This window comes from Macadamia integrifolia, chromosome 13, assembly GCF_013358625.1.
Source record: "Macadamia integrifolia cultivar HAES 741 chromosome 13, SCU_Mint_v3, whole genome shotgun sequence".
NCBI classification, from domain to species: Eukaryota; Viridiplantae; Streptophyta; class Magnoliopsida; order Proteales; family Proteaceae; genus Macadamia; species Macadamia integrifolia.
Window position 1 is genome coordinate 24,674,619 of NC_056569.1, and position 26,766 is coordinate 24,701,384.

Genomic DNA, 26,766 nt, shown 5'->3' on the forward strand with positions numbered 1-26,766 from the left:
TTATTTAAATTACTTTTACAATTACACGCACTAAAACAAATAGATAACAACAGATTATTTAAATTACTTCAAAAATTACACCCACTAAAACAATGATGCCTTATATAATTTTTTTTTTCTTGTAGAAATGATGTACGACATGCACAATAAAAAATGTTACAAACTCAACAAGTATTACCCTTTCAAAAGGTAATTGCAAAAGAAAATAAGAAAAACCAATTAAGTGAGTTGGTTGGCCCCATGAGACTTTAACTCATACATCTTAATTGTGAGATGTTGGGCTTTGCCAGCTGAGCTACCCCCTTAGGTAAGAAAAGTTTTTCCTTCGAAAGGGACCCAAAACTTCTCCTTTAAAAAAGTAATTCCTACCAAAAATTAGGATGTTAGAAAAAAACATATCAGTCAAAAAGTTGAAGTCCTAAAGTTTTATTACTATGAAGATATCTTTTGTGAAGAACCTAAGCCATACGTTTGTCAGGTTAGAATAACCTCCCATATGGTTGGTTCTAGGAATAATTCAAATTTCTTTTTCATGGAGCCAATTTTGGGATTTTCAGGTCAAAATGTATGACCACGAAAGGCAAATTTTGGGCAGATGGAAAACTCCAATTTAGGCATAGAAAAGATAATATTGTTTTTACTTAAGGACATTTTTCTAGTAGATAAATAAAATAAATTATCCTTATTTACATGTTGGGATTTATGTTTTAAAAGTTCTATTTGATTGGCAGGCTTTCGATAATATTCTGGACCAACATCAAATTTTGCCACATGGAAGGAAAGATGAGAATTTTTACGATACGGATATTTAAAAAATGATCTATGATTGTCCACATGTCAAATTTTAGATTCAGATTCAAGCATTTAACCCTACCATGTATTGACAGTTTCACTCGTATTTTCAGCAAATTCATTTATTTTTATTTTTTATTTTACTTTTAATTTTTTAAAGATTTATTTTTTCCATTTAGGCACCTCCATTTGGGATTAAAATTGACATTTGACCAGGAGACTTAGAGAAACTTATCTACAAAATTTCATCTCTATCCAATGTGTCAATTGGATGTTTGTGGTGGTCTAAAGATACCACTGAACTACTAAAACTTATTGCAAGGTTTACAGAAATGCATGAAGAAAATATTTCTTCCCCTCCTCCTCCCCCTTCTGTTCATATTTTCTACCTTAATACTTACAACTGAATGCCAATGTAAACTCAAATGGTTTCACAAACTTTGATATCTATTCCACCATCTTCTGCTAACAAATTTTTTCCATGCTCAAAAGAGAAATGTATCTTAGTTTGATACAGTTTGCATACATTTAAACATTCAAATCCTGCTTATTTAGCCTTCCAAAAACTAGGAACTACATCTTTGAGTATATTCCTTAACAAGTTTTGCAAATGATGAAGACTTATTCTCTAACAATTTGGTGGGCGAATCATATTCTAGTATCAGACCTGCCCAAGACAAGAAAACATTCAATTTGATTAGGCATGCACAAAAACTAATGAAAATATGTATTATGAAACTCTATTGAACCCATTTGAGTGTGGTGTTCTAGCTACTAACCATCATCGAGAAGAAGGACCTTATCAATATCAAGAATTGATGTTATCCTATGTGCAATTGTGATGACCGTAGACCCTGAGAAGTGTTTTTTAATTGTTTGTTGAATTAGCTTGTCAGTTGCAGTATCCATTGATGCAGTAGCTTCATCAAGTATTAACACTTTGCTCCTCTTAAGTAATACCCGACCTAAGCATACTAGTTGCCTCTGACCCATGCTCCAATTCTCTCCATTTTCACTCACTGTGACAGCCACCATATAAATTAGATACCTATTCAGAATCTTATTTACATTAACTTTTTTTCCCTACTTCTGAAGAGAGCCAGAGAAGTTAGAAGGTTGGATTATGGACTAGAAGTTAGAGATATCATATCATAATGTAATTTTTTATGGATAAATTAATTTTAAAAGCTTTGGTATAGAGTAATCATGAGAAGAACCAACCTGCAGAATCAAGCTTCCCTTCCTTCTTTCTAACCTCATCACCAAGCTGGCATTTATCTAAAACCTAAGACAACAAAAGGTCCATATGTCAATCTGCCACCTTGCTTCATTATTCAAGATGACATTGAACTGATCATTAAAAATATGAGCTAAGGAAAAATTAAATGAACAAACTATGGTGTTCAAGTGAAAATAAAAACAATACACTTCCTAGATCCCTACTAAGATAATCTCTTAGGCCAAACTTGGCTCAAAGATCCAATGCACCCAATGAAATGATTTCAATATCTCAGTGGAAAAAATTTGAAATATTAAAAAAAAAAAAATTAAAAAGAAGACAACTATGAGGAAAGAGATCATAGAGAAACATAGGGGTGTTAATTCTAGGCCCGACCAAACCGCATAAAAAAATCAAAATCAGTTTAACCTGTTTATTAAACATGTTTGTCTCAAGCTAAATATGTTGAGCTCAATCCCAACCCTATTAGCATTTGGTCATTCTTGGGTACTACCCAGTAGGCGCCCAACCAGGACTGACCGATTAATAAAATGACTCAACTCGACATGTTTAAACGCCGGGTTAGAGCTTCTTGAGAGCCAGTTTACTCAATTTGACATGTTTAAATCTCATTTATAGCCTACTTAGATCTAAATGTCTTATTAGCCCATCTAAGGGCCATTTGGTGAGGACTAATTACTTAAAAGGGCTATTCACGATGCGAGGTCCTAAGCAAGGTCCTAAAGTAGAGAAGAACAATTATGACTGACCAATTGACACCCCTAAAGAAACATGTCCCAATCAATTGCAATATATTTGTTTTGTGTGTGAATCAATAGTAACAAGAACAATGGTGCACCCTATCTATGTCACTAATTAAAGATTATTCATCAAATAAAAAAAATGCATACCTCCCAGATCTGTTCATCAGTGTACTCTTCAAGCGGGTCAATATTTCTTCTTAGAGTCCCCGCAAACATTGTGGGGTCTTGCGGAATGATGCTTAATCTCGACCGCAAGTCATGAAGCCCAATTTTGAAGATGTTTATACCATCTATCAGAATCTGACCAACTGTAGGTTCAAGCGTGTGGAAGAGAGCTTGTACAAGAGTTGATTTACCACTTCCTGTTCTCCCAAAGATGCCAATCTTCAAACCTTTGGGGAAAGTGCAGGTGAGACCTCGTAAAACAAGAGGAAGGTGTGGAGCATACTGAATCTACATACATATTAAATAATTAAATTATGAAGCTCAAAATGATTCCATAAGAGCGGGAAGAACTATCTAGCAATATTAGACATTAGTATCTATTCCTTAAAACTAGGAAATAAGTATAGAGATAAAATCTTGAGGAATCTAGATTGAGGATTACCTGCAGATCAACAATGTCAATTTTCCCTTGTGATGGCCAATCGGGACTTAGCTTATTTTCTTCTACCAGCAAAGGGGATTCACTAGGGATGCATGTGTATTGCAATATTCTCTCAATAGATATGATTTTATTCTCAAGATTGCAAAGATCCCATATGACCGGATACATACTGAAGCCTAGCCCATATGTGATTGCTAAACCCGCAAAACCTTCAAGAGAGAAAAGAAAACAAATTAAATTAAAAATCATGCTTTCATATGAACAATCAATCCTGATTTCCTAAAAGCTGATTTTATAAGATCTCAAGCTCAACTTTTTACCAGGAATGAGAACTTCCTTCGGCATTGAGATCAAGAAAACCAAAGAAATGGCATATGTGATAGATGCTAACATGTCCATACGAAAACATAACCACTCCATTGCACCCGAGAAATAAAATATGGGCCGACAATACCCATCCACTAGCTTGAGGTTTGTGTCTATAAATCGTTCTTCTTGATCAAAGCACCTGATTGTTGTTGAACCTAAACTAGATTCATCAAAATGTTGTATAATTGGAGCCTGGCATACTCCAATCATCCGCGATAGTTCTCGTGCTGTAGATATGTAGTATTGCTACAAGACAAGGCTCATAAAAAAGGAACTTAGGTACAATGTAAAAAAAAAAAAGAAGTAACGATTATATAGTTAGTTAGAAAATCGTATCATTTTTTTTTATGAGATTTCTTAATGCTACCTACTTAAAATTATAAGGTTGAGAGTGAAACCATTTTATTGATTAAACAATAGGAAATGATTTTCATTCTATTTTATTTATTTCAGCTATTCTCTTTTGAATGGTTTCTGTTTTTCATTTTAATATATATTGATTAATTATATACATTACTTATAAGTTGACTATATCCCGAAATTTCTATCTCCAAAATCTTAGAGAAAAAGTTTACTGAACATGAACATTATACCTAAAAAAAGAAAACCTATACAGAAAAGAGCATAAACATAATTGCATTCAAAATCTTGTGGTATTCAATTTCTTTTTTCTTACTAATTTTTTAGTCATCTTATCAACTTCAAGTTCAATTAATATCATAAAGGGTAAATCAAAACTTTAGTATTATGGATTTTTAACTGATAAGATACCAAAGAAAAAAAAAATTGGTGGGATTAATGGAAAATAATCCTATCTCTCTAGGCGGCAAGATAACACTCTCTACATGTATCCCTATCAATTTTTTTCCAAATCTAAAGTTCTTTGTGACTCTGGACACAGTGGCCTTATTTGCCATAAGAAAAAACACATGAATTTGGAATTTATCACAAAAATGCAGCCATGGTACTTCATTTAAACTAACTGTAATGCTTTTGCATGCTTAGGATAAAGTGTAAGCCATGCACTTCACTTAGGAAAGAAAAATGGATGTGAAGAAAGATGGAAAGAAAAAAGAGAAGTGGAAAATAAATATGGAAAGGAAGGAAGGGTGGAGAAGATTTTCTTTTGAAAAATTATTCACCAGTTCCTAGGTGGTCCACCAAGTTACACTTCTCTTGACTGCCCAAACATCAGCCACATGGCAGTTCCATTAGAGGTCAGTCCGTTGATCAAAAGTATGTAGTGAAAACATTCTCCACTTTAGTTGCACTAAATGAGGGTGGTTATCGAGTGTTAGAATCATCATAGAATATCTGTTCCAAACATTGCGAACGGGTTACAAAGATGGCCAAGAAGCCGATGAAATGTATAATGCTTGAGAGGGATATTTAGAATTTTAGATGAGTAGGGGTTACCCGATGGGTCCATCCTTCCATGCTTGAGAGGGATGTTGTATTTAGGGAATATATTAAACCGAAAGAACTCTAAAGGATTCCCCATGAGTTTACCTTTGATGGAGAGGTATTCCTAGAGAGGACCATGGAAAGAAAATGGGTCCATTTTTTTTTTCGTTAGAAGATCAGTTTTGTATTAAAAAATAAAAGAGAAAGAAACAAAGAAAACAATGTGCCCTCCACTGCTATCTGCAAAATCTAAATGTTGGTCTTGACAATATATTAATATTTAACACCTCCAACACATAGTTAGGAAAAACATTCACAGAATCTAAGACTCTAGTTTTTTCCACATCCTCTATAAGGTAATCCGTAATGGGATTAACTTCCCTAAAACAGTATGAAATCTTCCAATTAATTGATATAAGAAAAGGCAACAGATGGACCCAATCCTATTGGGAAAACCAGGGAATGGATTAGACTACACAATCATCATAACCACCGCCGAGCCCAGATTCAATCTACAAATTACCCACGTGAAGAGTCACAACATGACGAATGCCTTCAAGAAGGCCTATAAATTCCGCAAATAAGTTTGTTTGAACCACAAGAAAGATCTTAATGGAGCCAACTGTTCAGCCAAAATGTTCCCAAAGGATTCCACTTTTTCCCGCTCTACCTGGATTACCCAAAGAGCAACCATCGGAGAGGAGAACCAAACTTGACAAATATAAAGGAGAACCAAACGAAGTGGGAGTTCGGAGAGATGGAAGAAGGAGAGGAAGAGCCAATGGATAGGGTTCTGGATTCTGGACATGATCCTGGAGGTGGTAGGCCTCCTGATCAAGGAAGACAGCTTCAATTGACTGATTTTTGGCAGCCCTTCCAATGCCACCTGTGGCATCAGGGGAGGCTGGAGGGGTTGAATCTTTGGGAATGGAGTTAGAAGTAGGTGGAGGAAATATTCAGGAGAATGTACGCCCAATAAACAAGAAGAAGACCATTGCCATGGTTGTGGGAAGAACTCTCCCTGATGTGGACCAAATACCAGAGCCAATCCATGCTGAGTCTTTTACAAGGATCGTTATTCCACAAGAAGCGTATGAAGAAAGGCTGGATAGGTTCAAGTTTGCTCTTATTGGGAGGGCTAACTTCAGAGCTCTTTCCATGAACAACATTCGAAAGGGAGTTGCTGAGGATGGAATTTGAGGAGAAGGGTTACTTTAGCTCCATTGGGAAAGGGGTATATTTTATTTCAGTTCGAGCTAGAAGGGGACATGGCAACCATCTGGAGAAGAAATCTTATCAAGGTCATGGGATAGTTCATTCGCTTTCAGCGGTGGAAACTTAACTTTGACGTCCATGCGGAAAACACCCTGACTAAACTAGTGTGGATTAGATTTTTAGACCTTCCTTTGGAGTATTGGCACGAGAAGATTCTTCTACCAATGGCCAAGGGGGCGGATAGGTCTATGGCTTTGGATAGACGAACTAGATAGGCAGCAATGGGTAGCTATGCCAGAGTGTAGATTGAAGTGGTGATAGGGGCCAAAAGGGTGGAAGAAATTTAGGTGGAGAGGAAGCAGTCGGGGTTGGGAGATGCTTTTTGGTTCAAACAAACTATCACATCCAAAGATGGAATGACTAGATGCGGCTATTGCAAAAAATTTGGTCATTCTCTACCTGAGTATAGGGAGAAAAAAGCAGCCGACGCTAAAGAGAGAGTGAACCATGAGAAGGATGTCCATGGGGCTAGCAGTAATAGAGGAAGGTGGTGGTTTTGGGAAGAGCTTGAAGGATGGAGGCGGCGGTTTGGCAAAAAATCTAGTTTCCAATTTTGGGAGGAGCCCTACCATATTGAGAGACAATTCTGTTACCTTATCGGGCTTTCTTTCCAGAGAAAATATTCCCTCTCTAATGGAAAGAGTTTTGCCAATGGGGGACATCTCGGTTGTCCTTCCTTTTGAGAAGGATTTTGTGGAGGAGATATACAAGGAAAATTTGGAAGATAATTATCGTCTGGATGATTCAGAAACGGGGCATCTTAACGGATCTGGGGCCGGGTTAGACTGCGGATTAGATCATGACTCATCTATTGACTCCAGGGAGAGGATAGGGGAGGTCGAGCACTGGAATGAAGAGGAAGAAGAGGAAAGATCACAGGGAGCTATAGGTCTTGGAAGGGGATGTATGGGGTCCTATGCCATTAGGGGTTGGGGCGATGGTCGTGGCAGTGGCAGAGTTGCATTTCATTGGGTCTCTCAAAATGCAGGGTCCATGAGTTACCAACAGCTTTTGGAGAGGGCAATGGTGGTTTACCATGAGGATGTGGAGGATGTGGACAGAGTTGCGTGTGAGCTGAAGGGTGGCATGGAGCATAGGAGACAGCAGAAGGGAAAGAATGTGGCTTACCTTGAGCAGGCTTCTCGAAAGTCTAACAGGTTGGCTCTTTTAAAAAAGTGATCATAAAGGTTCTATTCTGGAATATCAGAGGGATAAAGAAGAAGGCTGTAAGATTGGCCTTAGGTACGTTGTTGAGGGAGAGTTCTCCAGAGTTAGTATGCATTGCTGAACCGATGTTGGAGGTGAAACACTTTCCAAAGCGGTTCTTTAATAAAAACGTTGAAGTGGATTTTACCCATAATGACAGACCAGACAAAGTCCCAAATCTTTGGGTAATGTGGAAAAGGGGCTTTGATAAGCTGATGGTCCTTTCTTCGTCGGACCAACATATCTCAATGAGTGCGAGGTGGGAGCAAAAACCATTTGCTTTGTCTGTCGTTCAAGCAAAATGTTTCCGGAACGATAGAAGAGATTTGTGGATGAATCTGACAGCATCTTGCCCTGGTCAAGGTACTCCTTGGATGGTGATTAGCGATTTCAATGCCACTCTCCAGTCGCATGAAAAAAGAGGTCCTGGATTATTTAACATGGGCTCTGTTGCAGATTTTGGTGCAATGATGGTTGGGTGTTCTCTAATTCAGGTTCCTTCTCAGGGCCACAAGTTCACATGGACTAATAATAGAAGACGAGGGAATGTGGTCGCAATGTTGGACAGAACATTTTGCAATGATTCCTGGTTCAATGTTTTTCAGGAATGCCACTAACAAGTTGTGACCAGTGGCGCTTCAGATCATGCCCCATTGTTAGTGGTATTGGAGGCTTCGATTAGACCGCAGAATTGTCCATTTTGTTTCCATAGATTTTGGACTAAGCATGAAACTTTCTTGAATGTGGTAAGGGATTTTGGGGCGAATGGACTGGTGGTTCTGCTATTTATAATTTTAGTCAAAAAATTAAAGCCTAAAAGTGGCGATCAGGGAGTGGGCTAGACAGATGTTCTCTAATGTTAATCCGGAATTGGCGGCCACTTAGAAGGGGCTGGAGGAGTTGCAGATGGAGCTTGAAAATTATGGGATTGACGATCATATTTTTGCTCATGAGGCTGATGCAAAAACAAGGTATTTGAAAGCAATAGAGACCTACGAAAAGCTTTAGGCTAAGAAGTCTAGATCGTGATGGAGATTGGAAGATGACAAATGCTCCAAAATTTTTCATGTCTCTGAGAAAGTCAATAGAATGAAGAATACAATTCGCAATCTGAAAAATGGTGACGGGAATATTATTTCAGATAAGAGATAGCTGGAAGATTATATAAGTGGGATTTATGAGAATTTCCTGAGAAGCTTTTCTACTACGGAGCATATGGATATGCTGGACTATATTCCTTCAGTGCTTGAGGATCATGATAGATGGAGGCTGGACGTGATGTCATCTAATGCAGAGATTAAAGGGGCGGTTTGGGAGCTCGACCCTGAGAGTGCCCCAGGCTTGGATGGCTTCCCATGTATGTTTTACAAAGCTAGTTGGGATATAATTTCTTGAGATGTATGCAATGCTATTAGGGGCTTCTTTAGCAGTGGAATTATGCCGAATGGTATAAATAGCAATTTTTTGGTCCTAATTCCTAAGGTAGAGGAGGGCCATGACTTTAGATAAATTTAGACCTGTGCTTGGGCAATTTTTTCTGTAAAATTGTTTCAAAAACCATGGCGATAAGGCTATCTTTTTTGTTGCCTCGCCTTATTTTGGAGGAGCAGGGGGCTTTTCAGAAAGGAAAAATTACCCATTCAAATATATCTCCAGTGTCAGAGCTATCTAATATGATATTTTCAGCTGCTAGAGGTGGTGGAATGGGGCTGAAGATAGACATCCAGAAGGCTTACGACACCATGTCTTGGAGCTTTATCTTCCATGTTCTGAGGAAGTTCAACTTCTCTAATAGGTGGGTTTCGTGGGTTCACCAGCTTCTGGTTTTAGCCAAGATTTCAGTTATTCTGAATGGTGGGCCGATAGGGTACTTTGGACCGGAGAGGGGCTTGAGACAAGGGGACCCTTTTTCCCCTATGCTTTTCATTTTGGCTGAAGAGGTGCTCTATAGAGGATTGCTTTCGCTTGTGGTGGAGAGGAAGCTCATGTCGCTCAAGGGTCCTCGAGGGGTGATAACTCTTGCTCACAGCCTCTTCATTGATGATATTTTTATTTTTGTTAATGCCTTGATTAGGTATGGTCATCATTTGAAGAGATTCCTTCTTAGGTATCAGGAGTTTGCAGGGCAGTGTATAAATTTAGAGAAGAGCAAGTTGTTTGTTGGCCATATTTCTCCTCAAAGGAAGCAAGCTATTGTGGCAAAAATGGGCATTCCTCTCTATTCCTTCTCCAACAAATACGTGGGTGTGGCAATCTTTAAGGGCAAAGTTAAAAAGGAGGCAATTATGCCCATTCTGGACAGGGCAAAGGATCGATTAGCAGGTTGGAAAGGTAAACTACTTTCGATCGCAGGTAGGGTGTAGTTGGTGCGAACTGTCATCTTGAGCATACCTTCTCATAGCTTTGCGTTCTACTGGTGGCCTGCGTCATTAATTGAGACTCTGGAAAGGTGGATGAGAAACTTTGTCTGGACAGGGGAAGTGGAGACCTCGAAGAAAATAGTAGTTAATTGGGACCAGTGCTGTAACCCTAAGGAGGAGGAGGGTCTAGGTCTTTGGAGGTTGTGCGATGTCAATAAGGCGATGCTCTACAAAATAGCTTGGAGAATAAAAAATGAAGACTCCTTGGCTAGTAGGTTCTTGAGGGCTGGGTTCCTTAGCAAGGAAGGCCATCCTAAGAAAGGATTTGGTAAATCTTCTATTTAGCCTGGGATAAGAAGAATGTGGAATTATATCTCATCTAAGGAGAGATGGATTGTGGGTGATGGTCAAAAAATAAATCTTTGGAAGGATATTTGGGTGGGTCATGACGCTCTAAATGATAGAGAGGCGATGGAGAGTGTCAACCCCCTTATCTTAGATTGTAAAGTGAGTCAGTTCATTGAGGACTTCATGTGGAATTTTCCTGATGTGAATTCCAATTTTATGTGAGGCATTATTGATGAGGTTATGAAGATATAGATTCCAGATTTTGTTTGTGAAGACGAGTGCGTCTTGTCCCTTTCTCATGATGGGGATTTTAATTCTAAATCAGCTTGGGAGGATATTAGGGTGAAGAAGCTAATTGTTCCCTGGGCCTCTATTATCTGGTGCAAAAATCAGCAGCCTCAGGTTTCTACTTTAGCATGGAGGGTGGTCCATGGTATGGTGCCCACGGATGATGCAGTGAAGAAGAGAGCAATCGGCTTGCCTCTAGATGTGAACTGTGCAAATCGGATGAGGAGTCTATAGAGCATGTGTTCTTGAGTTGTCCCTTTTCCAATGAGATATAGGGTCTATTATGTGACTGCTTCAATGTGCATTGGGATGTTCGGGGATCGATTATTGATCTTGTTCAGTGGTGGAAACGAAAACTAAAAATGGTCTGCTACAAGGAGGCATGGAGCTTGAGTATGGTGAAGGTTTTGGACCATTTATGGAGGGAGAGAAATACAAGAAAATTTGATAACAGAGCTCGTCCAAGTAGGTATATATCCCTCATGGTGCTTGAAGATATTAGAAGAAATAAGCCAAGGATGAGAGGAGAGGTTAAGTCCATGGCTGATCTGTAGTGTTGTAGACGTCTCAGTCTTCCTTCTCAAGGCATTGGGCACATGGATATTTTGGAAGTTTTCTGGTGCAAGCCTCTGATTAATTGGATTAAACTAAATATTGGAAGCTCGCTGGGAAACCCGAGCCGTGCTGGTGCGGGGGGAATTTTTCAGGATCACTCGGGCAGAGTCTTGGGTTCTTATAAGAAATTCATGGGAATTACTAGGGTTTTTGAAGCTGAAGTGGAGGGGTTGATACATGCCAAAGACATGGATATTCATCACCTGTGGGTGGAATCTAACTTAAGTGAACATTGTGACTATGGTGCAACAAAGGAAGATCCCGTGGTTTGCTCTTCAGAGATGGCTATATCTTCAGACATTCCTGGCCAGAATAAGCTGAAAGATAACTCACAACTTCAGAGAAGGAAATTCAATTGCTGATTATTTGGCCAGAGATGCAGCGAAGTCTATGAATTCGAGTGTTAATGTAGGTTTCTCGTCTCACATTCTGGATCTCCTTGCAAGGGATTCAGATGGGAGACCTCACTTCAGGTTCTTAGTTCTCTTTCTTTCCTCCTGCTGATGGCCATGCCGAAGGTGGGAGGTTAGGAATTGCTTGTGGTGGTTGGGTTTTTGTATGGTTTTTCGCTTTTTCTTTTCCATTAATGAAATAATTTTCTAGAAAAAAAAAAACGACAGAGCAACCATCCATATGTAACCTCACCGAATTATCTTGAGGTTTGCACCAAGGAATGTCAATGATTTTTCTTGGATTATACGGCAATGCCGGCAGCCCCAACCTTCTACAGTAAATAAGGTCTGAGATCAATTAAACGCCTCCTTTTAAAATTAGATTTGCCACCTTGAGATCTCTCAACACCATGCCAAAAATCAAATTAGCGCCTCTTCCATGACCATCATACCTCCTAGAGTTCCTCTCCCTCCAAATATTAGCAGCCGCTAAGACTAGATCCACCTCCCAAGGGTCCTTAACAAATATCATCCTTCTCTTTTTGACCCACCGTCTCACCAAATCTGCCAATTTTTTATAACGCTGCCATATCAGACCAAAGCACTCTAAAAAGTGATTCCACATTAAAGAATCCCTTGCTTCTCCAAACAAATCACATTTTGAAGCTAGGAGCATGTTTTTCCTATATATAGCATCATCAATAGGGAGCTTCCCATGCATGAGCCTCCATCCATACGTAGATTGATGCAGAGGTGGAGAATTTCATTCGAAGCAGACTTTGAGCTTATCTTCCTTGTGGTTGTCAGGCTCCACATACACTTGTCCTCCACATTTTCACTGAAGATATTAATAGATGTAGATCGGTGAAAATACTCCTCAAAAAGGAAGAATTGACCTCAGGAAAGGTCCATTTATAATTAGAAATAAAGTCAACCACTTTTCTTTTAGTCTTATGAAAGACCTATGCATCTAGAGTGTACATATCCTCTATAGTAGCCACATCAATCCATCAATCTTTCCACCAATTAATGGACTTTCCATTACTCACAATCCACCTTCCTTGCTTGATACAAAGCTCTACATTCTTCAGATGATAACTGGCCATATCGATGAAGATTTGTACCTTTTTTATTGCTCCACTCTTGCTCACAAATCTTGCCTTGAGAAGTTTGCTCAGTGTCATATCTTCATGCTTAATTTGCGAAACCTGCTTACATAATAAAGCCTTGTTCACATCACAAAGTCTTCGAATTCCGAGTCCCCCTTCCTGCCTTAGTTAATAAAGATTTTCCCATTTAACAATCACTACCTTAGAGGTATCAACATCTCTAGTTCAGATAAAATTCCTCATCCACTTCTCCATAGTTTTTAACAGAGAGGTAGCCCACCAATATATCAAAAAATTATGCACAGGCATCACTGATCTCAGCAACTCCACCCTTCTCGCCATAGACAATAGTTTTCCTTTTCTACCTACCATCCGCCCTTAGATTTTATCCATCACAAACAACAACGGCTTCGTCTTGAACCTCCCCTTTAAGATTTCCACCCCTAAGTAATTAGATGGGAAATTGCATATAGGATTTCCAAGAGTATCAGAGATACGATAATTCCTGGTCGATTTCACTCTTCCTAGTAAAAGTTTACTCTTGTCTAGATTAATCCGTCGCTCTGAGAACTCTTGATACGTTGTTAAGAAAGCATTAAGGTTTTTATCATACCTTTTTTTTTTTTCTTTTCTTTTTTTTTTTTTTTTTTTTAACCAATGTGTACCTGATCAAGGCATTCAAGAAGATAAATATGTCATCTACAAACATAAGATGCCCTGGTACTTCAGCTCCTTTGATCCTTGTAAAGCTTTAATATTCTTTTCATATATCAACATGTGCAGCCCTACAAAGAATTTCTTCTACAATGATGAATAGAATAGGCGACACCGGGTCCCCTTGACAAAGATCTCTCTCCACTCCAAAAAAAAACCCACCGGCACTCCATTGAGAAAAATAGAGATTCTTGACGATACCAAAATTTGGTATAATCTGTTAATACACTTTTCAGAGAACCCAAATCTTCTCATAACATGAAAAAAGAAAAAATTTCTATGAAACAATGTCATATGCTTTTTATATGTCAATCTTTATACCCGTTCCCCTACCCCTGGTTATTGAAAACATAATATTTTCTAGTTTAGATGCAATACTAATATTTGAGTAGATTACCTTTCCCTTCTAATGGCTCCTTGCCCTTCAGAAATTAGCTTTAGGGGTAGGAATGACATCCTTATTGCCATGATCTTCAATAGTAACTTGCAAAAAAAAAAATCCCATGCATAACTTCCTGAATTTATCAAGTTTGTCCGCCCCTTCCATCTTTGGGATAAGAACCAAGAAGTTGTTGTTAACCCCTTTTGGCAATAATCTGAAAAATCCCCTCACGGCCTTGCACACATCTATAGCAATTAAATTCCAACAATGTCTAAACAAAGCTCTTGATAAATCATCAAGCCTTGGCGAGCTTTGTGGATCTAGGTCCCACACTGCCTGCTTTTTTTCCCCCATCACCTGCTATCAATTCCATGCCTAGGATATCCACATCATCAGTCATCTTTGGAATACAATCCAAAAGATCCAGATGGTCAACCAGGGCAGTAGATTTATGAAAATTCTTATAAAAATTCACCATGTGATCTGCAATCTCATTTCGATCCGATAGCATGTTCCCATCCGCCTTCTTCACCTATCCAACTATATTTCTGGATCTTCGGATCATCGTTGATAAGTGAAAAAATTTGAGTTCATGTGTCCTTGGGTAACCACCTAGTCCTAGATTTCTCCACTCATAATTTCTCATGATTCTGCAGAGCCTTCAGTACTCTATTTTTAGATTTGTCTCCTTGCTGAATAAATCATCATCAAGACCAGACATCTCAATGTGCTCCTGGATAACATCTAGAGCTTCCTTGGAATTTTAGATCCACATCAAAGTTTAGGAAAAAACTCCTTGCCCATACCCGAAGGACCGGCTTTAAGCATTTCAATTTTTGTGCTAACACAAATGTAGGAGATCCTAGTAATGGTTGATTCCAAGAATCTCTTACCAACTACAGAAAATCAGCATTCTCCATCCAGAACTTATGGATGAGAAAAGGTCAATTACTCGGCTTTGCAACAGACTGGCAAGTGATCCGATGACACTCTAAAGTGCCAACTGAGCACAATCTTGGAAAAGGTAAATCCAAGCATCATTAGAAAAGCTCCTATCCAACACCACTGCAACATTCATATGCTTCCTGTTATTTAACCAAGTAAATTTTTGTTCCTGACATGGAACTTGAAACAATGCACATGCATCAACCATCACACCAAAGTCCACAGCGGAGCCTATATTAAAAGCCCTACACCGCGCTTCTTATGAAAAGAAAGGGTAGCTTTAAAATCCCCAACCATAATCCACAGATCAGCACCAACAGGGATCGCAGTAAGTTCCACCCACAGGTCTCTCCTCTTCGCCCTAAAGCGACTAGCGTGGACCTGTCTAATTCAAGTTGCACAGGGGCTTTGCTATTTTTCTTGGCCCCAATCTCATCTCTTTGTCCTCCAAAAAGCAGAGAGGTTGCTCGATCTTCTACAGAGGCTGAGTACAACTCCCTTGTCGATGCCTATGTATAGTTTATTTGGCTGGAATTTATTTTCAAGAGCTTGGTTTTCCCTTCGTGGTCCTCCCACTCTATGGTGTGATAACATTGGGGCCATCCATCTCTCTACGAATCCTATGTTCCGTGCTCGTATGAAGCATGTCGAGATTGATTTTCACTTTGTAAAAGAATAAGTGTTAAACGCTATTTCATTGTTCACTTCATCTCAACCGTGGATCAGCTTGCCAATGCTCTAACCAAATCTCTTACTGCAGCTCATTTTCAGTTCCTCATAGACAAGTTGAAAGTCCAACCACCTCTACCTCCAACTTGAGGGGGTGAATTGGACTCTACTCATCTCCAGTGTTAAGAACTCCTATGGCAACCGAATGTCACTCTTCTACTCTAACTCTAAGTCTATCTCACAGGATCAACATCACATATGAGATTTCCATACTTACCTATATCACATTCTATGTTTATTTTTATCACATGTGAGGTTTCCTTGTTATAGATCGACTAGGGTTGAGAGTCATGCCTTGTCTATCTCATTGTATCATCAGTTTACAATCAATGAAATCGTAGCTCAATATGTCTTAGCTATGAAAAGAATGATCTTCTCATGGCAACGTGGATAGGTTCCGGCAACTCATCCACCTCCAAAAAACGCACCCCTATCACTTTTGAGTATGACTTCTTGGTACTAGGCTCACTATTGCCTCCCTCTGCAGCACCTCCAGTGTATGGATCGATCACTCTATCCTCACGATTGTCACCTTCCCCTACCTCTTCCTGACCTGCCCTACCTTCTTCAGATGTATCGGAATCGATAAGACACTCAGGGACAAGAACAGAGTTCCTGATACATGAACATAAGAAATCAATAATCAAGGATTGCCATCATCGATCAGGATGATGATCTCCATCAGGGTCTTGGCCATCACCCAAAACGCTAGCAGCCACTACCTCTGAGCTTCTATCTCCTTTCAACACTAGGGTCTTGTTCTCGGAGTCCGAATCTGTTTCCTCTCTCTCTCTCTCTCTCTCTCTCTCTCTCTCACTTAAAATATCTCTGTCGGTATCATGCAACCACATGGAATGATGATGCGATGCTTGAATTAGAAGGTGAAGATCAAAAGGTTGTTTAGCTTTGATTTATTAATTGAAATGGATAGATTTTTCCCATTGTCATTTCGACTTTAACAAAGACGTATGTTCAGAAGTGCTTGTTGTTTTAAATCTGAAAGCAGATGATAAAGATGTTCCAGTAGATTAAGTCCAGCTGAGGTGGAAAACTAGTCAACAGTTGAGCGTAGAAGAATGGTAAGGCGCATTGAGTTTGTGATTTATCTATTTGGTTTTTGAGATGCCTGGTTTTCTGGCTATAAAAGGAAGAGCTTTAAGGTAAATGTCAATTCTCTATAACTCACAAAGAAAAAGGGAAGTGACTTAGACAAATCTTCTTTGTCGATAATCTCGGTCCAATCAATCGAATATTGATCAATATAGTGCTTTCCCCACGGAACGTTTTGTCTGTATTAACTTTGCTTTGTTGTACCTTTTTGTTTTCCCATGATGTTCTTTTGAGACAGCGGATCCGCTATTTGTTAGATCCAAAGAATACGGCTTATGCAAATGAAGATCTAGATTAGTTTGATAAGTGGGTGGGACCCGACATAATCACATGGCCCGAAAATGTTGGATCACTTAGACAAGGTTGTTAGTTAGGCCCTGCAATATTCATTTTTATTTTATAAATATTTAATTTGAGAATATTTATTAATTTAAATTGTTTGCCAAGCTAGTATTTTAAAACTATATATTTTTTTTCACAATCATCAACTGATTTATTATTAAGCTAGTGTAAAATATAAGAAACTATTTATTAATTTAATATTTTCAAATATTTCCTTGGTTGGCAAACTATGTAAGGAGTTTCTTTGTCAAGCACTTAATCCCACCACATGGAAGTATCAAATGGTAAATTACATCATTAGATATTTAGGTGATGGTCTAGATAGACAACATTTTAAATTTCAAACTCAAATTCAATAATTTACCCCTTACAAAGCCATACCCTCTTATGAATGTCCATGCACCCTCATGGAAGTCCCTCGAACCCATGTCAAATCCATAGATTTTACAATGATCTATCTAACTCCGTTTGGGCTGAAGACATGTGAGCAGGGGACTTTTAGGTCTACTTGCCCACAAAATTTCAGCCTGATCCAATTTATGGCATTGTAAAATCATAGTTGAGCTTGATTCAAAATTCTAATCATGGACAAAATATGTATGGGATTGATTTAAATTTTAACCAAAAGTGGAAATGGCAATATATAAATACCTGGTACCAGATGCATGTCACAGTCATTGGAATAAAAACTATTAACATTTTCCATGCAACTTGTGACATAACTATAGCAGTTCCCAAGAATTCTATAACTGAGATGATAAGTTCTTCCATTTGATGTGGAATAAGCGTATCAACGGCACTTTGATCTATTGATACCTATATAAAAAAAAATGATATTAAAATTGTATTAATGTTTATAATAATCAAACAAGATCATATGGATTCTAAGGGTAAATAAGTATATTTACTAACTCGATTTAGAATCCTTCCACTTGGAGTAGAATCAAAAAAAGACAAAGGAGCACGAAAAATGCACAAATGCATTTTGTTGAAGAACAAAGTGGCTGTCTTGTATCCAACGGTGACAACGAGCATCGATCTGATAAGTACACAAACAGAGCTTCCAAGGGTTAGAGCAACATAAACAAGGATGAGAGTGGATCCTTTAACATAAGGTCTCACATCCTCTGAAACAGGAGTAGACATCACCATCCAGTAATTACTGACTATTACGAGTAGCTGAAAAATAATTTGTGCCATTATTATCAATGGTACAAAAGCTCCTTTATATGCAGTAGTAACATAATTCCAGTAGACTGAAGCACTAACTCCACCCATTTCTCTCTTTTCTTCTTGGACGAGCTGCCCTTCTTGCCCAACCTGTTTTTCTGTTTTGTAGGTTTTGGGTTTCTTTTCTTCATCAATTTCAATAGCCTTCTTGCTACACAGAATATTACCATCCTTGTCACCATTAATTAAATTATTCGAAGTAGCCCCATGTTCAATAGAATTAAGTTCAGTCAAAGCTTTATTATGTGCACCCACTAACTCCATGAAGTCAGTTCCTGAACTAAGAATTTCTTCATAATTTCCTACTTGAGTAATCTTTCCATCTCTCATAACCTGGAAAATAAGAGAAATTAAATAATCAATCTCAAACCAGATGAAGAGACTTGAAGTTAAAAAGGAATAATGGCATAATCTCACCAGGATAAGATCAGCAAAGGGTAGAAACTCGACTTGGTGGGTAACATAAATTACTGTTTTTGAACCCAAAATTCCCAGCAAACACTCCTGCCATAAAAGTTTCAATGTTCAAATTGAGGGACTCAAAAAAGAATTTTCAGTTACTTATATTATAGATCCAAATATATATATATATATATATATACATATATACATTATTTAGTTTTCATAGCGATAAGTAGCATCAAACCATACGTTTATGAAAGAAAATGCATTTTCAATATCATGTCTTTGTATGTGTTGGTTGTTTAGATAACCATTATTTCATTCTGAAAAAAAAAAGAAAAGAAAAAAGAAGAAGAAGAAGAAGAAGAAGAAGAAGAAGAAGAAGAAGAAGAAGTAGAAGTCATGCATACTCATTTTCTATTGACCAATTTTATGACGAAATCAATAAGCTACATAGAGATCATGAGAATTTAATTTCATCAAGGAAAATTTTGGAAGAAGCGGTCAAAGAGTAGTTACCTTAAATAGATGAGTTCCTGTGTGAACATCAACTGCACTAAAAGGATCATCAAGTAGATAAATGTCGACATCATGGTATAAAGCACGTGCAATCTGAATTCTTTGCTTCTGCCCACCACTTAGGTTGATTCCCCTCTCCCCTATTATGGTCTTGTCCCCAAAAGCAAACAATTCAAGATCCTTCTTCAATGAACATGCTTCAAGGATCATCTCATACTTTTCTTTATTCATATCCTCACCAAATAATATATTATCTACTATTTTTCCACTTTGTATCCAAGGTGATTGTGGAACATAAGCCTTCAACCCATTCAACTTGATATCTCCAGATACCTTTGGCCCTTCCCCCAATATACATGAAAGTAGGCTTGATTTTCCTGACCCAACAGAACCACAAATAGCCACTTTCATACCATGATACACTCGGAAATTAAGGTCTTTTAATGTGGGATTACAGGAATGAAGGTCCCAAGAAAAATTCCCCTTGACTATTTCAATTGCAACCTCACCACTATCTCTTGGAAGGTTTTGTACAATATTCGGATGATGATCGCTGAGACAGAGGAATGAGGATATCCTGTCGAGGGAAACTTTAGTTTGAACCATCATGGAGATTGTGTCCGGGAGATTATAAATGGGCACTTGCAATATCTCAAATGTTGCAATTGCAGAAAGAATCTTTCCCGATTCTAACGGAATTCCCATTAACACACAGAACCCAAAAGTAACCATGGATACAAACATGGGAGCGGAAAAGAAGACAAAGGCATAAATAGTTGATGTATAAAGTAACTTTTTTAACCATATTGTTTCAAAGTTTCGCCGCTCAATTATCTTATCCAAGAACTTCATTTCCCAACTCTGCAGTTTGAGAATCCTCATATTTCTCAGAGCCTCGGATGTTGCCTTCATCCTTTGATCCTTTGAATCCATCAACTCCTCCTGAAATTTCTCTTGTAGTTTTCCTAGTGGAAGATTTGCTAACATCAAAATCATTGTGGCAACAAAAGTTGCAAGTGAAGCAAGCCTAAGTTTATTGTACAATATTAATAATGCTATAACAACTTGAACCGGAATTTTCCATATATTTTGCAAATACCAACTAAAAAATGCTATCCTCTCAATATCAACACTCATCAAATTAGTGTTCTTTCCACTAGTGTGGCTCTGCTTTGATTGGCTTGAAAGCCTAAGATTCTTCTCATAGATTATTGCAAACAAGGCAGTACGGACCCTAATTGCCATCTTTCGCAATTGAAAGAACAAGTGCCTCTCTGAGAGGCACTTTATAAGCTTTGAAAGAAAGAAAATAAACACTAGTTCATATCCCTTATATTTTAGTTGGTGAGGGCTATCAAGATACTGGACAAAGGATTCAATAAGGTATGGTCCAACAAAAGAAGCAAATGTGCATACGATGGAGAGTATAGTTGTCCGTAGAATTTCTTTCGATGTTGAGAGGATTAATGCCTTCACCAAGTTAAGTGTGTTTACTTGACCACCATTACCGCTACCATTATTTTCAGATTCAATATTATTTCTAAAATGAGGAAAGACCACATTAGCACTATCACAATTAGAAAGCTGAGGAACATCTTCGAGGTCCAGTGTTTTTTTATACCCGAGTGCAAGTAGAGGACCCATCCAAGAAAAACTAAAAATACTAAGAAGATTGGCAATTGTGTAAGGAGTTACACTCTTCCCTCTGACACTTGATCCTTCTCCATTATCACCATTGTTTTGGGTGGTATTAATTTTCAAAAGAGGCTCCAAAAACTGAATATCTTCACTATCCCATCCCTTTCCAAACAATCCAACACAACAACATAACAAACCAGCAATAATGGATATACCATCAGAGACCCATAGTAGGAATGGTAAGGACGAATGTTTCCAATACAACCCAAGATGTATAACAAGATAGGAACATGACATTAGGAAGTATAAGGTGAACCAAATCCTAAGCAAAATGGGGAACTTGTGCTCACTTGAATGGGAAAATCGGGAATACAAGTAAGTAGAGATCAGAAACCAAGTGATGGTTCTAAGTCCAAAATCCAATTGTGAAGCAAGCATTATATGAGACCAATCATGTCTATATGTAGAGAAGTAGTTTAACATGCAAAGGATAAGATGACAGAAAGACAAGAAAATGGAAACTACAAGACTTGATGAATAAAAAAAGGACATATTCTTCAATATTGGTTTTGAATTTTCAAGGGTAGGTATTGTGCGCCTCTTGGAAGCCCAGATAATGGATAAAACTAATAACAAAATTAAGTGCAAAGAAGCAGAAAGCCCATGCAGGGTAATGGTTGTAGAAGACTGTGAAAAATATATCCACATATTCATATCATTCTTTGATTCTTCAAATGGATCCATACTTCCAAATTTTCTTTTCAGCTCAATTCAAGTAGACCCAATTCAAATCCTACCCATTGTATCACATTTTGAATCGATGCGGACCCATTTGCAAAATGTAGTCAAAACTCAAGCATCTAACTACCAACAACTTCCACCTTGTGCGTTTCAGAGGGACTTAAACTAATATTGCAGTGCCAAAATCACCCTTGGATATATTTGAACCTGTTAACTGATTTGATAGAACCTAAAATGTTTGAAAATATAAAAAAAGCAAGATAGTCAGTAAAATTTGCATAAGAATCAAGAATGGAAGAATTGCAATTATGTATGATTTATATGTTCAATTAAAAACATAAATAAGGAGAATAGAAACTCAGTAATATGAGATGAAAAAAACCAATAAATAATCTAGAATTAACATCTTGGAGTAAAATTTAAGGAATGACAAAAACTTTATATCATGAGAACACATAAGATATATACAGATAATAAAAAGAATATACAAAACTAAACTACCAAAATACCAAATCCATATATGAAGTTAATAAAAAAAATTGTGGTTGGCTGTTTCTTTCCCCACCCCCTTGTTTTGTTGTATTCCCCATCTTGAGTGGTTTAATCTTCTCCTCTTGTCTAGGTTTTTGTCTGGTTAGGGCCATGCCCTAATTTGCCTTTCTGGCTAGTGCATCATATGTTTTTCTTTTCTTCTTTTAATATATTTTTCATTCATCAAGAAAAAAAAAGTAAACATAGATAAACCAAAAAAAAAGTAAACATAGATAAACCATCAACAATATAATTGCCCTATGAATAAAAACTGTCAAATAATAATATATAGTAGCTTGTGTGCAAGATACATTGCCAAACAATGTTGAGGGGGGGCAATCCTAATGACACAACACCACAACTAACCATACTCAACCTAATTACACACACACACACACACAGATATATATATATATATATATTTTGGATTGAATCATATATTAAGTTAAATGATTTTTACATCAATAATACAATTTTGTTTGTTATTTATGGTTATCATATTTTTTGAGGTGCCACTTACAAAAACCTACAACTACTCTCAACTTGATTTTATTTATTCATCAATATCTAGTTAAGTAATTCACCAAGTAATGACTCATTTTAATCCATTTCAAATTACCAAATTCATTTATTATATACAATATTTACATTCTCTACGACATGTGTATTTCTCACTTAACCTTTGTAACAAGAGTAGTCTGAAGTCTATTCAATAATGGAAGTCGTGATGTAGGATATCTACGGATAAGCCCACTTGAAGTGTCAAGAGCAAAATTATTGGGGCAGGTCATTCAAACTCGTGGGCATCAAGCTCTTTTGATCAGTTCTCAGAGCCATCTAAAGTGTTTATTCAATAATGGAAGTCGTGACGTAGGAATCTAAAGGCGAGTGCAACAAGATTGCCGAGGAGGCTAGGATTTTGGGCGATGGTCAAGATCCAGACAGAGGTGGAGCTCCTCCTTTACAGAGGGCGGCGCAACCTATTGAGGATGAATCAGTGGCAGCAATTTTGGACATTCCGGCCCCTAAGGTGGAGCTCCTCCTTTCTCTTGATGATGTGCATAAGGAGGCTCAAGAGAACTGGAATCTTAAGGGTAATGTGAAGATGGTACCTATGGGTAAAGGCTTCACCATTTTTCAGTTTGAATCTGAGGGGGACATGGCTTCTATGTGGAGGAGAAGCCCAGTGAAAGTAGGAAGGCAACTCATTCTCTTTCAGAGATGGCACCCTGATTTCAATGTCAATGACAAATTTATCAACAAGGCCCTTGTTTGGGTGTGATTCCTTGATCTGCCTCTGGAATACTGGTATGAAAAGGTACTTTTAACAATGGCCAAGGCTGTAGGTCGACCTATTGCTCTTGATCAACGTACAAAAAATGTTGTGTTTGGGAATTATGCTCGCGTTCTTGTGGAAATGGAGGTGGGGGATTTGCGCCCAGAGGAGATTCAGGTCGAGCGTAGGCAGCCGGGCACCTCTACCCTTTTCTGGTTCAAACAGACGCTTCTATACGAAGACTCCTTGGGGAAATGTGGATTCTGCAAAAAGGTGGGGCACATCATTGGTGACTGCAGAGAGAAGAATGATGCCGACTTGAAGGAAGCTCCCCAGGCGGATGATGGTGGCATTCCAGGTGCCATTTATGTAGATAATTCTCCAAAGGGGTCAGTGGTTCTAGCGACCAACTTCTCCTCGGGCAGGACTCGACATGAGGATGGCGACCTTGCCTCTCAAGGGGCAAATCAGGTCATGCATGGAGGTGGAAGCGCCTTGAGTGGTGGAGGAGGAGGAGCCATCCACGGTGCTGGTGAGAATCATAGAGAGGATATTCCCAATATAGAAGGCGAATGAGACTTGGATTCGATCGATAATTCCTTGGAGTCAGTTACACCCCAATCAAGGAGACCTTCTCCATTTGGGAATGAAGTAGATATTCTGTCCAACAATAAAACCAATGTAATTGTGGACTTTATTTCAAATATTCAAATCAATCAAAAATTGGCTAGAGTGGAGGGCGTCTCAAATATTCAAACGAATGATGGATTGGAGGTGGTGTTGGGGATTAGTGATGGGTCGACCCAGTGGGGTTGGGTCAGGCGCATGGGGAGATCCAACACCAACATATCCCTGCTCCTGATACCGATTTGGTATCTGATGAAGAGCCAAAATCTCAGGTGTGGGACTGATTGGGGATGGTGTGAATATCTCCCATGGCGGTCATGTTGTGGTCAGTGCTGGCTCTCAAAGGCAGACTGGTAGGCCTAGTGCAAGGGATGGAGTGACAAGGGTTGACAATGCAGCTCTACAAAGAGAGGAAGCTCAGTTAGGGTGGATTAGAATGAAGAAGAAGAAAGGCAAGCAGGTACGAGTGGAGGATCAGACCGATCATCGGACGGATCGCCAAAATCAACACATGTGATCATGCGGGTTCTCTTCTGGACCATCTGTGGTTTGAAGAAGGTTGCTGCCAAGGCAGTCTTAGGACAGATTGTTGAAGTTAATCACCAAGATATGATTTGTATTGTTGAACCAATGATTCATATCTCGAAGTTTCCAAGGTTATTTTTTAATAAACTTGGTTTTGCAATAGATTTCATCTCGAACGAAAGATCTAACAAGCACCCAAATTTATGGGTGATGTGGAAGTAGTCTTTGCAGACTCCTATGGTTTCATCCATGTTTGATCAGCATATTACTTTGCAAGTTGACTGGAAGGGCATCCTCCTTGATCTGTCTATGGTGCATGCCAAATGTTTAAGGGCTGACTACAGAGCCCTATGGATGCACCTGGCGACTAACCCTTTGGGGTGGCCAAGGATGATCATAGGGGACTTCAATTCAATCTTATTTGACCATGAGAGAAGAGGCCCAGGCAGGTTTTGTATAGGCGCTACCACTGAATTTGGGGCCATGGTAGACGCGACTTCAATGATCCATATTCCTTCATCAGGCAGAAAATTCACTTGGAGTAATAACAGAAGAAGAGGGAATGTGTCTGCAGTCCTTGACAGAACCTTTGTGAATGAAGAATGGCTGAACATTTTTGTTGATTGCATGCAACAGGTCCTCCCCCGTGTTGCTTCGGATCATGCCTCTGTGTTTCCGCACTTTGGTTCTTCCAGTAAGCCAAAGAACTGCCCCGTCAGGTTTAATAAATTCTGGATGGATCACCCTGGCTTCCTTGACATGGTCTGAGAGAACTGGGATTCCCAAATCACTGTATCCTACACATTCATTCTTGCTCAGAAACTAAAGAGGCTGAAGGTTGCCATGAGATCATGGTCGAGAGGGGTGTTTCCTAACCTGGACCTCGAGGTGACCTCCTCGCAGGCTACTCTTGATGCAATTTAGCATCGTACGGAGGAGGAGGGTTTTTCAGAGCACCTTTTTGACCAAGAGGCCAATGCCAAGACCAGACTCTAGAAAGCTACTAAAAATCAAGAGAAGTTGTGCGCTCAGAAGGCCAGGACCAGATGGCTGCGTGAAGGAGATAAATGTTCATGCTTTTTCCATGTTATGACCAGAGTAAAAAGAGCCAAAAATTCCATTACGAATATTATTCTGGAAAATGGAGATGTGATTTCAAATCAAGAGCGGCACCTTCATTGTTGAGTTTTATGAGAGCTTCCATAGGCGTGTAGACCTGGACAGTCACCCACAACTGTTCAACTGCATTCCAATGGTCCTTTAAGACTCTGACAGGCAAACCTTGGACTCCACTCCCTCGGATGAAGAGATAAAACGAGCGGTCTGGGAGTTGGATCCTGATAGCTCGCCAGACCCAGATGGGTACTTGGGAGCATTCTTCAGAGGCTATTGGGAAATCATTAGCATTGATGTGTGTAGGGCAGTGAAGGGCTTCTTCACTTCAGGTATTCTTCCTAAAGGCATTAATAATAACTTCCTTCTTCTTATCCCTAAGATTGAGGGAGCCAGATCTCTTGAGAAATTTTTCCCATTGTGTATGGGGAATTTCTTTTGCAAAATTTTATTCAAAATTATGGCAAACCGTATTGCTGGTGTTCTCCCTAGAATAATCTCTCCAGAGCAAGGGGTTTTTCAAAAAGGGAAATTTATTCAGATTATTATTGGGTTAGCATCTGAGCTTGTAAATCTGATAGGGAAGTCGTCCAGGGGCGGTGGCCTTGGGCTGAAGATTGACATTAAAAAAGCTTTTGATACACTCTCTTTGAACTTCTTATTTCAAGTTCTAAGAATGTTTGGCTTTTCGGACATCATGATTGAATGGATCCGTACTATCTTACAGTCTGCCAGGATTTCGGTTCTTCTCAATGGAGGACCATTTTTTTTATGTTAGTAGAGGTCTAAGGAAAGGAGACCCCATTTTCCCCATTTTATTTATTATTGCCGAGGAAGTTCTATGCCACGGTCTCAGAGAGTTAGCTGTTAAGGGCTCTATCAAGCCTATTGCTGGCCCTCGCGGTGTTGAAGTTCCTACTCATCTACTCTTTGCTGATGATGTTCTCATATTCATGAATGCATCCAAAATTTATGTTAGAAATTTGAAAATTTTTCTTACATTATACCAAAGTTTTTCTGACTACTTTTTCAACCTTGAAAAGAGCAAGTTATTTTTGGGGAAGATCTCTCCAGTTAGAAAATAGTGGTTAGCTGAGGAATTAGCCATCCCTACATGCAATTTCCTCACCAAATTTTTGGGTGTGGAAATTTTTCATGGAAGAATAAAGAGGGATCCCCTTCTCCCAATGTTGG

General features: G+C 38.7%; 1 protein-coding gene across 1 annotated transcript; it reads right to left on the minus strand.

Moving 5' to 3' along the window:
* Window positions 1-1,319: 1,319 nt before the first annotated feature.
* LOC122058640 (ABC transporter C family member 3-like) lies at window positions 1,320-20,765 on the minus strand. Its single transcript, XM_042621279.1, has 10 exons — window positions 19,122-20,765; window positions 18,618-18,704; window positions 17,879-18,533; window positions 17,622-17,680; window positions 3,703-3,997; window positions 3,383-3,591; window positions 2,923-3,228; window positions 2,014-2,077; window positions 1,572-1,811; window positions 1,320-1,459 (listed from the first exon to the last, which is right to left on the minus strand). Exons 1-10 carry the CDS (start codon window positions 20,763-20,765, stop codon window positions 1,359-1,361), a joined length of 3,660 nt encoding a protein of 1,219 aa, XP_042477213.1. The 3' UTR covers window positions 1,320-1,358.
* Between the last annotated feature and the right edge of the window lie 6,001 nt (window positions 20,766-26,766).